Source organism: Malurus melanocephalus, unplaced genomic scaffold (assembly GCF_030028575.1).
Source record: "Malurus melanocephalus ecotype Western Australia unplaced genomic scaffold, MMel_1.1 scaffold_89, whole genome shotgun sequence".
NCBI lineage: Eukaryota > Metazoa > Chordata > Aves > Passeriformes > Maluridae > Malurus > Malurus melanocephalus.
The window spans coordinates 914,973-929,173 of NW_026623321.1; the positions used below are offsets into that span (position 1 = coordinate 914,973).

The following is a 14,201-nucleotide window of genomic DNA, read 5'->3' on the forward strand; positions in this document are numbered from 1 at the left end:
TTAAACACTAGAAAGATGTACTCCAGAACTGGACTGATTCCATCCCCAATATTTAGCTAAGTTATATTTCTAAGTACACTTTGGTGGGAAAAAAACACACTTMAGAGCAGATTTGTGAGGCAGGGGCATTGGAGGATGTCTGGGGAAAGGAAGGAGGAATAGTGTTAGACCTTGGCTAGAGATATCCTCTTCATTCCAGCTGCAATTTAGTTGGGAAAGGCTGCCTGCCCCAGAGCTGGAGTACCAGGATTTACATGACTCAGTTTAAAATCAAAGAATGAATAAATCTTATGCAACTCCATTAGTACACATAGGCACGGAGGTAGACTCATGGAAAATGGTTCTAGAAGTCCCACTGGAGAAAGATTTCATATTCCCAGCAAGGCAGTGACTAAAAGTTAATTCAGACTCCCAGCTGACACCCGGATGCCGAGGCGAGGCACGGCAGACTCTGGTACTGCACAGCTGTCYCCGGCTGCAATTCCAAGTGGGAAGGGCTGAGCTGAAGCCAAGCCATAACCAGGGCTTCAAAGGGTCAGGTGACATTTACTATTTCCTTCTTCCCAAAGCAGCCTGCTCATTATTGCTCCGATAATCCCAACAGCACCACTCTGGCTAAACATTCCCTTAGCAACTGAATTTTTGGACAAAGTATCAATTTTGGATTGTGGTGTTTGGATTGAAATTTCAGTACAACTCAACTTTGTTCAGGTTATTACAGGTTTGCTGTGAGGACATTCAGACAAATTAAATGCTTTTCGAGACACCTCCAAATATTCTATTCTATTCTATTCTATTCTATTCTATTCTATTCTATTCTATTCTATTCTATTCTATTCTATTCTATTCTATTCTATTCTAATTCTATTCTAATTCTAATTCTGTTCTGCTTGCTTCTCACACAAAAATTTGACCTATCAAGTCTCAGAGCCCAACACTGAAGTTTTATTATTGTCATGCCAGGGTGGCTCAATGTCCACTTTACTTACTTACGACAGCAAATAAAGCCCATAGGGGTGATGTCACTTTTTGAAGCATCTACTGCTTCCAGGTTCTATCATTCTGACATTCCATTAAAAATCAGTACAGGACTGAGCAAAAAAYCCACCAGGAGACCTTCAGTAATTAATCATTCATAAGATCCAATTTTTACATCCCARTATTTTATTTTTAAATACCTAATTATCTGCTTGTAAAAGACTTGAAATATATAAAATGCTACATTATGAAGATCAAAAGTAATTAAGCCACTCTGGACAGATATTACGTTGGAAGGGTGGAYCTGCTCTTCCAGGAGTGATTATGGGAAGTACAAATTCCACGCAGGCAAAAGGGGAARGAGCCAAGAGCTGCTCTGTCACCTGAAGTACAAGAGATCTCTTCAACTGATTTCCAGATTTACAGTCACTTTAAGTTCTCAATTTAAGTGAAAAACTAAATGCTACCAAACCATCTTGAAAACATGAGGCAGACACTGAAAGTATAATTATGACTCTCTGGTTTAAATACATTTAACACAGAATTTGTTTCYGTAACAAACCATATTCATGGGCAGGTTAGACAGAAATCTGCGTGAAAATACTCAAAGAGAACAACGTTTCCCAAAGGTAACTTTTGCTAAATAAACTGCAAATGATGGGCTAATGCATCATCTAATATGGGAATACTCTCCTGGATTCCTCAGGGTTTTATCCCTGAGGCAGGAGAGAGAGTAGCAGCAGAGAGAAGCAGGGATAAAATGGGCAGACACCTGAGGATACATGTCTGAAGGGAAACATTCCCCTGCTTTGAGCACTGAACATTATCCCGATGAAAGCTAAAGCAGCAGATGCCAGGATCCAGCTGAGGGAATCCAGGCATTGCTTCTCCAGATCACATGCCAAATAGAGCCCTTGGAACAAGCTCCTGCTCTATTCCCAAAGATGTTTTGCCCTTGAAAGAACAACAAGCAATGCTAAGTCAGCCATTTCCAGAGAGGAATCAGAGAAGTTTCAGGAGAGCTATTAAAATGCAAGGGATTACCATCCACTTCCCTTCCCTCCATCCTTTAACTCAGTTAAATTTTGCTTATGTTTCCCCAGCACCATTATTCCACTGGCAAAACAAGCAGGTATTTCACCCTGCTCCCTCTTCTCRTGACTGTCACTGGGAAATTTCTGTTCTCTCACACTGCTGTGACTCTTTTCCTGCCTGGGGGAAGGAAAAAAGGAAAAGAAGAAAAAGAAAAGAAGGTGAAGGAGAATAAGAAGAAAAGGAAGAAGGAGGAGGAGAAAATAAGAAAARGAAGGAGGAAGAGAAAAGGAAGGGAAGAAGGGCGAGAAAGCTCCATACAGCTTCCTTCTCAGCGATTCCATTTAATTCCCACACCCTACCATCTCCTGGGCAGCACTGAAAGGACTTCCACACAGAAGATACTAAACAGCTCCCACAGGACTTCCACACAGAAGATACTAAACAGCTCCCACAGGACTTCCACACAGAAGATAGTAAACAGCTCCCACAGGAGCTCCCTCAAACCCATTCTCCAGGCACACACAGAGGTTGAGTGTTTCTTCAGAAGGGAGCCTGGACAAGATCCTAAAATGATCCTGGTTTAAGGTCGATGCAGCCTGGCTTATGAAGAGGCAGCTTGCAAGGAAAATTGCCCAGAGTACATTCATTAAGCACAGCTCTCCTGCAGGCATCTGCTGATCCGAGCTGACAGGGACGGCTGTGGAGAACACCTGGGGACTGGTGCGAAAATAACCGGAGCTGCACCAACACACACGGGTTTGTCCACATGATGCAACTCCCCGGCAAGGCAGAGGGAAAACAGCTGCTGTAAAATACAGGACATGGATAGCAGGGTGCATGCAAGGGCAGCACAGAATCCTGGGCTTTGGTATGAAAWGGAAACCCCAACCTCAATTTGATTTTTAGCAACAGAAACCCAACCCGTGTAGAAACTGAGATGTGCACTGAGAAGGGGCTGCATGCTCTGGGCTCCTCAAACACCTGCACGGGTGCAGGCAACACATGGCTACAAATCCTGGATATTAAGGATTCAAGGGAAGGATATCCTGACACCACACCATCCCTTTATCCCTCACAACTCTGCTCCCGAGCTGGCCCAGCTTCCCTCCCGGGAACTGGGGCAGGACAGAGGCCACCAGACACTCGATGCTCTTGCCACYCACTCTGCCTGCACTGCAAATTAAGAACTCCAAGCTCAAAGGATATTAAACCATTACAACAATTCCCAGCTTTTCAATGGGAAACTTTTCCTCTAAAATCTTTCTGAGACACTGACATCTCCATATGGAGTTTCAGCCAGCTGACAGTGAACTTGTTCCTTCCCAGCTTTGCTTCACAAATGCCTTTGGGAAGAGGACACAGAGCCTGAGAGGTCTGCACACCCAAGGTTTGACATTCATCTACAAGAATTTTAAAAATAAAATTAGCTAGTCTTTAAGAGGTAGAAATTTGGTTCCAAACAGTAAATTGAACAAGTTTTGTTGGTGTTTTATTGTGACCTTTCCTAGAAGAAAGGATATTCTAGAAAGAATTATGAGGTTCAACTATGGGGAAAAAATAAAGTGGTTATATGAGAAACTGGGTTTGGAGCAGAAAATTCTTTAAAGAATTATCTACACTCCAACTGGGATACAGTATCATTAAATAAGTACTCTCCTCCAATATTTCCAGAAGAACAATTCCTTCGTATTAAGGAATAATAGATACTAATTAAGTATCTATTCAATTGTAATATTTACTAAGACTTCTTTCTGACTTGAGCAATTCCTTGTATAAATGCACTTAGAAAATATTTAGGGGTCTTCAGGCAGCCCTACCTAAAAACCAGCTTTAAGGGCACCACAGGGTTGGCTCCGCACTCAGGCTTTTAGGCAAGCAGCTGAGAAGCATCAAATCCAGGGAAAATTACAGAGCTGTTTCGAGACATCTGAAAAACATCTCATGTAGGACACTTCTTCCTCTCCTCCACGTTCCAAAAGGTAAAGCTAAAAAGCTCTTTTTGAGGTCTGGAACCAGGCAGGAAAAAGCCAGGTCTCAAATCTCTGCCTCATTCTCTGCCGTGCAAGGCTTGCACAGACTAAAGAACCATTTAAAATATCAGCCACACAATTCCACAGGGAAATTTTTCTCTAGATGACAGGACTTACTAGAGGGAATGTGGGTAGTAATTCACAAAGGTTCCTCTTGAGTTTCCTAAAATCTCTCTTGCATTTTTAAGCAAAAATGTAAAATTCCTAAGGTCAAGGAATTTATTTTTAACTATAAATTACTCACTGTGACAGTACAGAGTCCACCAAGCCTAGAAACAGAGGCAACCTATCAGCCTTTTGCATTTCAACAGGGAGGGGGGAAATATTTTAACACCAAACCAGCTGATGAGTCAAGACTGGAAAAGCTTTTTTCACTGGGAAAGGCTTTCTTTGAGTCTGCTGTTGCACTACAGCATCCAAATAAAGAGGTCAATTTTATGGGACACAAGTGTTTGATCTGCCTACTGTTTATGCAGTGTCAGGGAAAAAAAGCCATCCTCTTCTCCAAGTCACATTGTGGTTTAAGAGCAACTAAAAATAAAATAAAAAAAAAAGTGGAAGAGAATTATGGTCACAATTATACAGTTGTGGATAAAAGCCACTGTGATGACTGTCCAGTGAAAAAAAGACCAAAGATAACTAGGGAAGAAATATGGGAAGCTGGAAAAAGAACAGGAGATAGAATAGGAACATAATTACGGTTTGAATACATAAATATTTAATATTAAAAGGCAGCTGGAAAAGCTGAGAAGAAATTACAAGAACTGGTGAGGGAGTCTGGAAGTGAGAGACTGGAACAGACCAACTCTGTGAAAACCTCTTTGTAAAGCATTCCAAGATCAGGAAAAAAAAAAAGGTTGGGATTTCCTTGTGATGACACACCAAACTCCAACTGGCTTCAGCAATCGGCACCTCCTCCAGCTGTGTCCAGCTGCTCTGCTGAAGGATTCACCCCCAGCTTTATCCAAATCAGCAGCACCAGCTCAGCTTGACTGAAGCCATCCTGGTTTTTATGTGGACATGMGTGATTTTTCAGCCATTTTGAGTGAGCCAAGGACAAAATACCCAAAAACTGCTCCAGCAGCAAATAAGGAAAAGGGGGGAAAATAATCAGGTAATATAGACAAGACAAAGAGGGYAGAAAACCTCTAGCATGAAACTTCTAGGAAAGTCAAAAAGGAGTCAGAGCTTCCTTTGAAAGAGAATGTTCTCCATTTCTTCCATCACATCAAATGATTCCATCACCCACACAGTTCAGATTTCTCTGCTAAGCCTTCCTTCTATTGGGCCACTAAAAAAAAATCCTCCTGTCACTGACATCCAGGGTCCTCACCACCAATTCTGTACCAGCAGAGGAGGACAGGAATCAACAAATATTTTCTACTCCCAGGAAAGGCAACATCTCCATTGAAAAAAAGGCAGTTGCAGAGAAACACTCCTGCACTCACATGAATCCAATTCTGTCTGTCCATTCCTGCACAGCTCCAGAGCCCCTGCAGGGCCAAAGGCCCAACCTGTTAGCAGAAATTCACTCTTCCTAACTCCAGCAGCAGCTACCTACACCCCTTGGCAARGAGCACACTGACAGGGATCTTGTCAGTCCTGCATCAGTCGCCATTTGGAGCTTTCCATAGAGGCTGCACCCTCCAAGGGCCCCTCTCCTTTCAGCCACGCATCCATTCCAGCTCTAATCTCCCTTCCCTTTGTGTTGCACATATCAAGAACATTAAGAAAATTAACTTGCTGTAACTCAAACCTAGACAGAAGCAYGGACAGGAAGCACAGCAGGAAGCATTTAGGGGAATGGAATCAACTGGCCACTGCATTAATTACAGAAATGCTCGAGTGGGTTGGTTTTTTCTGCAGCAATTGCTGATTGCTCCTGAAGAAGCAAACCATTAAAGAAGAGTCACTTAGCAGGATAAATGGAACTTGTCTGTATGGTGCTAATGTTAATAGTACAGAGGTTTAAAGGGTCACAATTCAAGGCAGAGAAAAGACTAACTGAAAGTTAAGACACTTTCTCATTAGCAGGTTTAGCTGTCCCTTGCCAGTTCTGGCCATATCTGAAAACAAGATACTGCTCATCAGGATTGCTCCAGTATTTCTTCCCAACTCCTTCAATTCTGGGAAAATATGCTTCAGAGTTAAAGCAAAGCCTTAATTCTGTGTGTTGGTAACACCTACACATGTCTGGATGAGAGAACACTACGAGCCTGCGAATCTCGGAATAGCTGGGTGGCATCTCCAGGGGATACTGGCAACTACTCAAGGCATRGAAACTCTTCCAAGTGAGCCCCAAAAACTCTGCTCATTAAAATGGAAGCAACTGCTTGAGTGACGTCTGTGTGTGCCTTGTGCTTAGYCAGGTACCTGCAGTCATGGAAGTAGCTCAGGTCAAGCAGGATTCACTCCTGGAGTTCCCAGTTAGACTCCAGAACAGCAAAGGGTGGCACTTCCAGCCCTGGTCTCTGTGATGGGACTAAAAGAAGAAGTGACAGCAGAGACAAAATGCCCCAGGAGAAGGAAAGGGACTTTGGAGAACATCCTCTCTGTAAGTGGTTTTAATCACTATCAAGAACCACAAGGATTTTGTGCTTGGCTTTATAAAAACACTTAAACTAAAGGCATCTYAGGGTGTGTTCCTCAGCTTCCTGTGTGCATGCTACATGCTGTGACTAAACCAGCTAGGATCACCCTGAAGTGCCACAATCCAGGGGACTGGGAAAACCATGCCCTGGCAGCACAGACCCATCCCAATTGACAGCGGTCCAGCAAAAAACGACATACTAACCAGGAACAAGGAAAGGGAAGCTGCACCCTCACTCTAAGAAGTCAAATTAATTAAATGCACTGTTGTTCTGGACAGCTGAATAAGGACTTCCTTCCCAACTGGAGGGCTGAACTCCCTTTTGCCAGACCCAACAGGAGACAGCCAGAAGCAAGCAGGGGGCTCGACAAATCAGAGCTTACWCCAAATTTATTCATATTTAGTTTCACACAATATTTGTTTCCCAGATTATATTTTTTCTGTGCATTTGGATARGAGTTAAATAGTACTGAAACACACAAAAAAGTCACTTTTTCCAGTTAATATCACTCAAGTATTCCAGAACATGTTTTGAACATAAAAGGAAAATAACTGACSTAAAATAATTGATGGAATTGTTCACTGTCCCTGGGCCTTTCATTATATTACAGCCAGAAGAGTTGGATTTATGCTGAGGGGAAGACAAAGAATTCATTTAGCTTTTCAACTTTGTGTGAGCTCAGTAAATAAATCAAGCAAAGGGACCTGAAAAATTCGACTTCCACTGCAAGTCCACATTTTGGYTGCTGTTTGTTTGCCAAGACACACATTTTTCATTCAAACTACTTCCATAAATAACCTATATTAATGTGTCAAACTTATAATCATTTTGGTATCTGTTAATTTTCAAAATCGTGCTTTTAYGGAATGACAGGAACATCTAGATAGGAAAAGACCTCCGAGATCATCAAGTCCTTGATGGGTCAAGGGTTGGACTCAGTGATCTTGAGATCTTTTTCCTGCTCCATAGTAGTAGAGAATGCACCAGCATCCACATCCATTCAGAAAAATTCACCTCTCACAGTGTTATTGTTCTTACAGGTCTCACAGGTAAATTTTGGAGGTTGACTTGAAAAATCTAATGGTGTTCACGTTGAGACAGCAAAGTGTGGTTTCTTCTGAGCCACGTTTCAAAGCATTGAASGGTTTAGCTGGCTTGTTTTGGTTGGTTAGTTCGGGGTTTTATAACCATTAGTGTACACAACAGGTACTTGTATATGCATGAACACAACAAAATGCCTTTAAACATCTGGACTAAATTAGCAGGTAACTAAAAGGCAGCTATTTCCTCACAGAGTGATTACAGAAGACAGATTTTTAAACATCACTGAAGCTGAGAAAAATGGCTGTTGGCGCTGATAATTCCCAAATGCAACATCATCTGCTAAGGTGGCCTCAGATGAGCTTCCCTGCCATTGTTTCTCCATTAGTCCCATTTACAGCTTCAGCAAAAAAAAGCTTTCAGACACCGGTTCTGCAGAACCTGGATCAAGTGCCAGCGACCACCATCACCCCCAACAGCTGCACAGAGAAAATCCATTATGTCACATCAAGGGAAAAGATGATCATTTCCCTCCAAATCACAAATTATTTCTGAGATGCAGATAGAAAAGCACACCAGAGTGCAGAAAGGCACAGCTATTCCTCCTTTCAAGAATAGATACCGCTCCTTCAGAGGCTTCCACAAATAGACAGGGATCAAAAGGCACTGTGAGAACAGGCACCACAAAACACTGATGTCTTTTTCTCTGTGCTTCTTTCACGCATTGCTGCAGGAAGGGATTTTTCAGAGATGGAGAAGAGAAAGAAGAGAAATGGTGGAGTTCAAGATCTTTAGGGCAGTGAGGAAGGATCAGAACCAAGCACTTCGCTCCATGAAAGAATCACAGAAGGGTCTGGGTTGGAAGGGACCTTAAAGCACACCCAGTGCTATCCCTGMMATGGGCAGGGACACCTTCACAGATTGCTCCAAGCCCCGTCCAACCTGGCCTTGGACACTTCCAGAGATGGCGCAGCTTCTCTAGGCACCCTGTGCCAGGGCCTCCCCACCCTCACAGCCAGGAATTCCTTCCTAATATCCCATCTAGCCCTGCCCTCTGGCAGTGGGAGCCACTGCCCTTTTGCYTCCATCCCTTGTCCCCAGTTCCTCTCCAGCTCTTTGGAGCCCCTTCAGGCCCTGCCAGGGGGTCTCAGGTCACCTGGAGCCTTGTCTTCTCCCAGTGAGCACCCCCAGCTCTCTCAGCCCAGCTCCAGAGCAGAGGGTTCCATCCCTTGAAGCAGCTCCTTGTTCTCCTCTGGGCTCTCTCCAGCAGCTCCAGCTCCTTCTGCTGTCGGCCCCAGGGCTGGGGCAGCTCTGCAGAGGGGGTCTCACCTGAGCACAGGGACAGAATGCCCCCTCCCCTGCTGCCCACGCTGGGGGATCAGCTCAGGGCACAGAGGCATCTGGGTGCCAGTGCACATGGCAGGGTCATGTCCAGCTTCTCATCCACCAACAYCYCCAAATCCTTCATCCCAGGGCTGCTCTCAATCCATTCTCTGCCCAGCCCWCATGATACTGGAGATTGTCCTGATCCAGGGGCAGGACCTGCACTTGGCCTAGTTGAACACCCTGAGGTTCTCACATTTTGTGAGGTTGTCCAGGAGTTCCTGGTTCTTCCATGCGGGCTTCCTGGTGCTCCACCCTGACTTCCTCTCTGTTGGGATGCATTGCTGATATTCCACCTCCAAATGTACCAAGAAGCCCAAGTTCAGAAACCACAGAAAATTCATAGAGTCCAAACAGAACCCCAAACACCTGAAGGCTCAGCCACGGGAAAACCACAACATTAGGAAATTAACAGGAAGGAAGGGGATAAGCTTTAAAACAAGCAGTGCAACAAGGTAATAGCTCTCTGGAGTTTGTAACGCTGAGAAGCCCTTAGAAACAATGGAGTTTTAGGTAGCACAGGGATGAGAGTGCCTGCACACTGTGAACAGTGTTGCACCAGCCTCATGTTACACACCAAGCACCTGCAGCTCCCCAGTTATCTAATGAGACACATCACGCAGCTCAGCAGTGCCTGTACCAACATCGTTATGCAACAGAACAGCTCATTAGTGCTTTCCAAACAGTAATATTTCAAAAGTTATTACACTGCACTTATCAGTGGGTTTTCAATATTAAAAATCTCAGCCCCTGATTAAAAAAAAAAATAAAAAGTGCAACTGGTTCTAATTTCCTTCAAGATCTTATGCAGAAATGCCAGCACAGAGAGACAACAGGGAGTTCTTTTGCTTTCTGTACATGTTGGTGCCCTTCAGACCTGTTCACCAATGAAAGCTGCAGCCAAAACTCACGTGATGAACAAATATTTCTGTTGTGGTGCCCCAGCATTCAGTTCTGCCCACTCAGTCAAAAAAAATTCCATTTATTAAGAAGCAGAGGTGTAGCTTTGCAAGGCAGAACTGAACAGGTTATTAATATTTGAATATGTATCATATTTACTGCAAGCTACCCCAATGTGGGTGATGTGTCCATTCCCTAATGTGACCCAGAAATCAGAATTCCTCAAACTTGAGGTATTAGGACTGATGAAAATCACCTGACAAAACCAGATCAAAGGCAGTAAGAAACATACTTCCCCATACACAATAGCTCTATCTAATCCCTCAGCACAGAGCTCTCCCTGCCTTTTCAGTAAAGATTAGCATATTTAAAACTGCTAAACTCTGTATAATCTTCAATCATTGAGAAAAGTAATTCAATTAAGGGGAGTGCTGGTGAAGTTGCCTTCTTGCTAGCCACCCAATGCTATAGTTTGAAAAATAGAGATGGAAAGAGGAGAAGATTCTTCTGGCTGGGCACAGATGATGTTGCAGGCTCGTGATGCACCCACAGCACATGCGGCAAGTCCTCAGGCTGGGCCTGGGAGGGGCGTGGGGGATGTGAGCCTCAGGGACAAGGAGATTTGGGGATCGAGGAGCAGGGAAAATCAGCATCTTGGCACGGCAAAGAGCATCTGCAGCTAGTGGTGAATAGCACGAGGCAGAACCACTGCAGTCCATGAGAACACTAAGGATACAGCACTGAACTCCCACAATATGGCCGAGGACAGCGCAGAAAACCACACACTGCATCCACTGTGCAATCCCACTTTCAGCGGGAACTAAAACGCCCAGGGATGCTTCCAGATCTCCTATGGAAGGGCTGCAAAGCCTGCCCAGTAAAGAACTCCAATTTAGATTTCCTCAGCCATAAGACACACATTTATTGGGGAGGCTGTGTACAGTCACACAGGGCTGCCATCGGCCAGCTCTGGATGCTGAGGCAGCTAATGGTTATCACAGCCCTTTGTACCATTTCATTTGTCATCCTCCAGTCCCTGGRTGTAAATGAACCCAGAGCACTCACCCTCCCCACCAGCAGCAGGAGGATATCTTTAATTATGGCCTTCCAACAGGGCAGAGAACGTTTCAGCTAAACAGGAAGCGAATGCAGCAATCCAGCGCAACAGTTGTACAAAGATCTCCTGGGTTATGAAAGCTGCTATCCTAAAACTTTTATTTCTGCATTTCCCTTAACCTTCCAGACAAAGAATGAGAAGGTGTGCGCAGAGCCCACACCAACTCCCTTTCTGCAACACCACAGATTCTTCCGCAGTTTTCTCCAAGCGTTACGAGGGCGTTTATTCTTCCAGGAGCCACTTGGAATGGGAGCTCTGCATCCTTCGGGCAGTAAAAAAATAAAAAATTACAGGGAATGACATCATGACAGAGACGTSTGAAGAGCTTCAATCCAGGAAGGGCCGTGTCTCCATCAGAGGCAGACTCACCGAGTGCCGTGTTGGAGCATGCCCACGCTGCAGCACCCGCGGGATGCGCGGACACGGAGCCGGCACGGAGTCATCGCCCAGCATCCCAGACAAAGGCAGGGCTGGAGCCCACCCTGCAGCTGCCAGCCCGGCCCTGGATTCAAATCAGCTCCCACCCATCTCTAAGCCCAGCCGAGGCAGCAGTTGCAGGGCTCGGAATACTCAGGCAGGAGGATTTCGCTATGCTGTACCCACAGAACCCCTGCTCTCCTCCCTAGGTTKGATGCTATGGCTGGGAATTATTTAAAACCTTCCAGTATAAAAACAGATGATTAGCTGAGACGGGAAAAAAAATTCCTAGAGGAAGCAGATATCTGACRTTATGTCTGCTAGAAGAGACAAGAAATCCACGTGCAAACGAAGAGCTGCTGAGATTTAAGATTTGCACCAGGTGCCACAACCTTCCATGGAAGGTATTTGAAAAGCTTCGTGATATTGAAGCTCAGAAATACAGGTAAACAAACCAAGGATTTTGCAAACACATTGCTAATACTTAAGATTCCTGTTATCAAATACCTGGGAAAAAAACAACCAAACAAAAAACTGAAAAAAACCCCAGCATTTTMTACACGACCCTCATCCAAAATCCTCATAAAATGGCTGGCCAAATAGCACCTCACCAAGCAGATCAGGTGACTCACCCAAAAAATGATAAATAATCAAGCTGAACTCGTGCTCCCTGAATCCCTGATATGAGAAGAGCTGCTTCAACCCCAAAAACACAAAATAAAAAAAGAGAATGGTGAAAGGAACATAATTAAAGGAAACTACCAATGTACAGATAAATAATTTCACCAGCCTTATCATTAAGCTCATCCACCTCTGACTGAGGAAACACCAAATACAAGTAATTTGGCCAAAAAAAAAAAAAAAAGAAATACTAGTGTTTCATCATCTCCCACCACAGGGACCAAAGGTAGCTTAGGGAGCAAATACCCCGCCCTGAGACAGAAAATATTTTGCACCTACTCATTATGTCAAAGATCGCTCTGCATCTACCCAGTATTACACAAAGCATCTCATAAAGGAGCTTTTTTTTTTCTTCTTCAGAAAACTCTTCCAAGGGAAAGATTTGGAATGCAGTATTGGAGATAGAGGCCTTCCGCTGAGGAAGGAGGAGACATTGTTTAGGATGGTTTTTTTTTTTCATTCCAAAGAGAGGGAAGAAAACCTCATTGACTGAATTAAATATTCAGAGCGTCGCTCTGCCAAGACATAACTCCATTATGGAAAAACGTTGTATTTACACAGAAAACACTGCGGATCGAGGCTGCTGCTCCCCAAAAACCAGAGGAGCTGGAATCGAATGAATCAGCAACTGTTTCTGGAGATGGGCTTTGATGGGTAGGGGGGTTGAATCACAGCTGAACCCCGCGGACCCCCACGATGGTGGGTGGGTGTCAGGGACCCCATGAGGGTGAGGGGGTGTCGCGGAGGGTGCGGAGGGGGATCCCCTCAAACGCCACGAGAGTGGGCGGATGTCAGAAGCCCCCACGAGGGCGGGTGGGTGTCGGGGAGGATGTGGAGGGGCATCCCTTCACACCCCATAGGGGTGGGTGTAAGGGACCCTTCTGAAGGTGGGTGGGTGTCGGGGACGATGAGGAGCATCGTGGACGAGGACGTGGGGGCCCCTCCGTGCCCCCACGAGGGCGGGCGAGTGGCGGGGTGGGGGTCCCGGGCCGCGGCCGGCCCGAGCCGGGCGGTGACTCACCGCTCTGCTCGCCCAGGAACACCAGCTTGAATTTCCGCAGCGGGTTCCCGAAGTCCCCGCCCGACGACATGATGGAGGAGCCGCCGCCGCCGCCCCGCGCTCGCTCCGCTCCCCGCGGCGGCACCCGCGACCGCTCCCGCTTCCGTCCGCCTCCTCCTCCTTCTCGTCGTGCTCCTCGTCCCCGGCCAAGGCTGCGAGCCCCGGTGCGGTGCGGTGCCGGTGTCGGTGTCGGTGTCGCCGCTGAGCCCCCCCCCGCGCTCCCGGAGCCGGCGCTCCGCCCGCCCCGCGCACGCGCTGTGGGCGCTTCCCTCTGCTACGGACCGGGAATGGTTTGGGTTGGGAGGGASGAGAGGGATGAGCCAGTTCCACCCCCTGCCATGGGCAGGGACACCTTCCTCCGGAACAGGCTGCTGCAAACCCCARTGTCYAGCCTGGCCTTGKRCASTGCCAGGGATCCGGGGGCAGCCTCGGCTTCTCTGGGCACCCTGTGCCGGGGCCTCGCCACCCTCACATCCTCGGCATCGGTGTAAGGGCTGCACGGTATATCCAGCCCACACGGGCATGAGGGAGGAACCAGCAAAGTCTTTAAAACCAAAGGCTTAATCCTAAATGGACTCAGATGTTCCTTTCAGAGGAGCATCTCAGGGGAGCACATCCCTCACAGCAGGGCGATGTTTCCCGGGAAGGTAAATGGTCCCCACTGTCATCCTTTCATCGTGGCTGAGGGCCCTCCGCCTTTTGCTGGAGGGACCGGCTCTCCCTTTCGCTATTTTTTGCCCAGTTTGCCCCAGTTTGCCCTCAAAGTTCACTGGATCAGGAGGTTCCCAGGTGCATCTTGGGCCCTCCTGTTTAAACCTTGGCTGGGAGATTGTTCCAGAGCATCTCTGCTGCAATAGTCARGGAAATGGCATCTGCTACATTTTTAGTCCCTAGTTTTGAAAGCCTTTCTATTTTTGATAATTTTATTTATACTCTCTCGATGTGATTAACTGCTTCTCCAATGGTTG

The 14,201-nt window shown here is 46.1% G+C and overlaps 1 protein-coding gene across 3 annotated transcripts in view; it reads right to left on the reverse strand.

Annotated features, from left to right (window-relative positions):
• RAB6A (RAB6A, member RAS oncogene family) overlaps positions 1 to 13,495 on the reverse strand; it is a 43,650-nt gene extending 30,155 nt beyond the window's left edge. Inside the window, exon 1 of one of the 3 annotated variants that reach the window (XM_057368155.1) lies at positions 13,195 to 13,495. In XM_057368155.1, coding sequence (XP_057224138.1) covers positions 13,195 to 13,264 — 70 coding nt within the window. In that variant the 5' untranslated portion in view covers positions 13,265 to 13,495. The remainder of the gene's footprint in view (positions 1 to 13,194) is intronic. The other 2 variants (XM_057368154.1, XM_057368153.1) reach the window with 2 other exon arrangements.
• Positions 13,496 to 14,201: the final 706 nt, after the last annotated feature.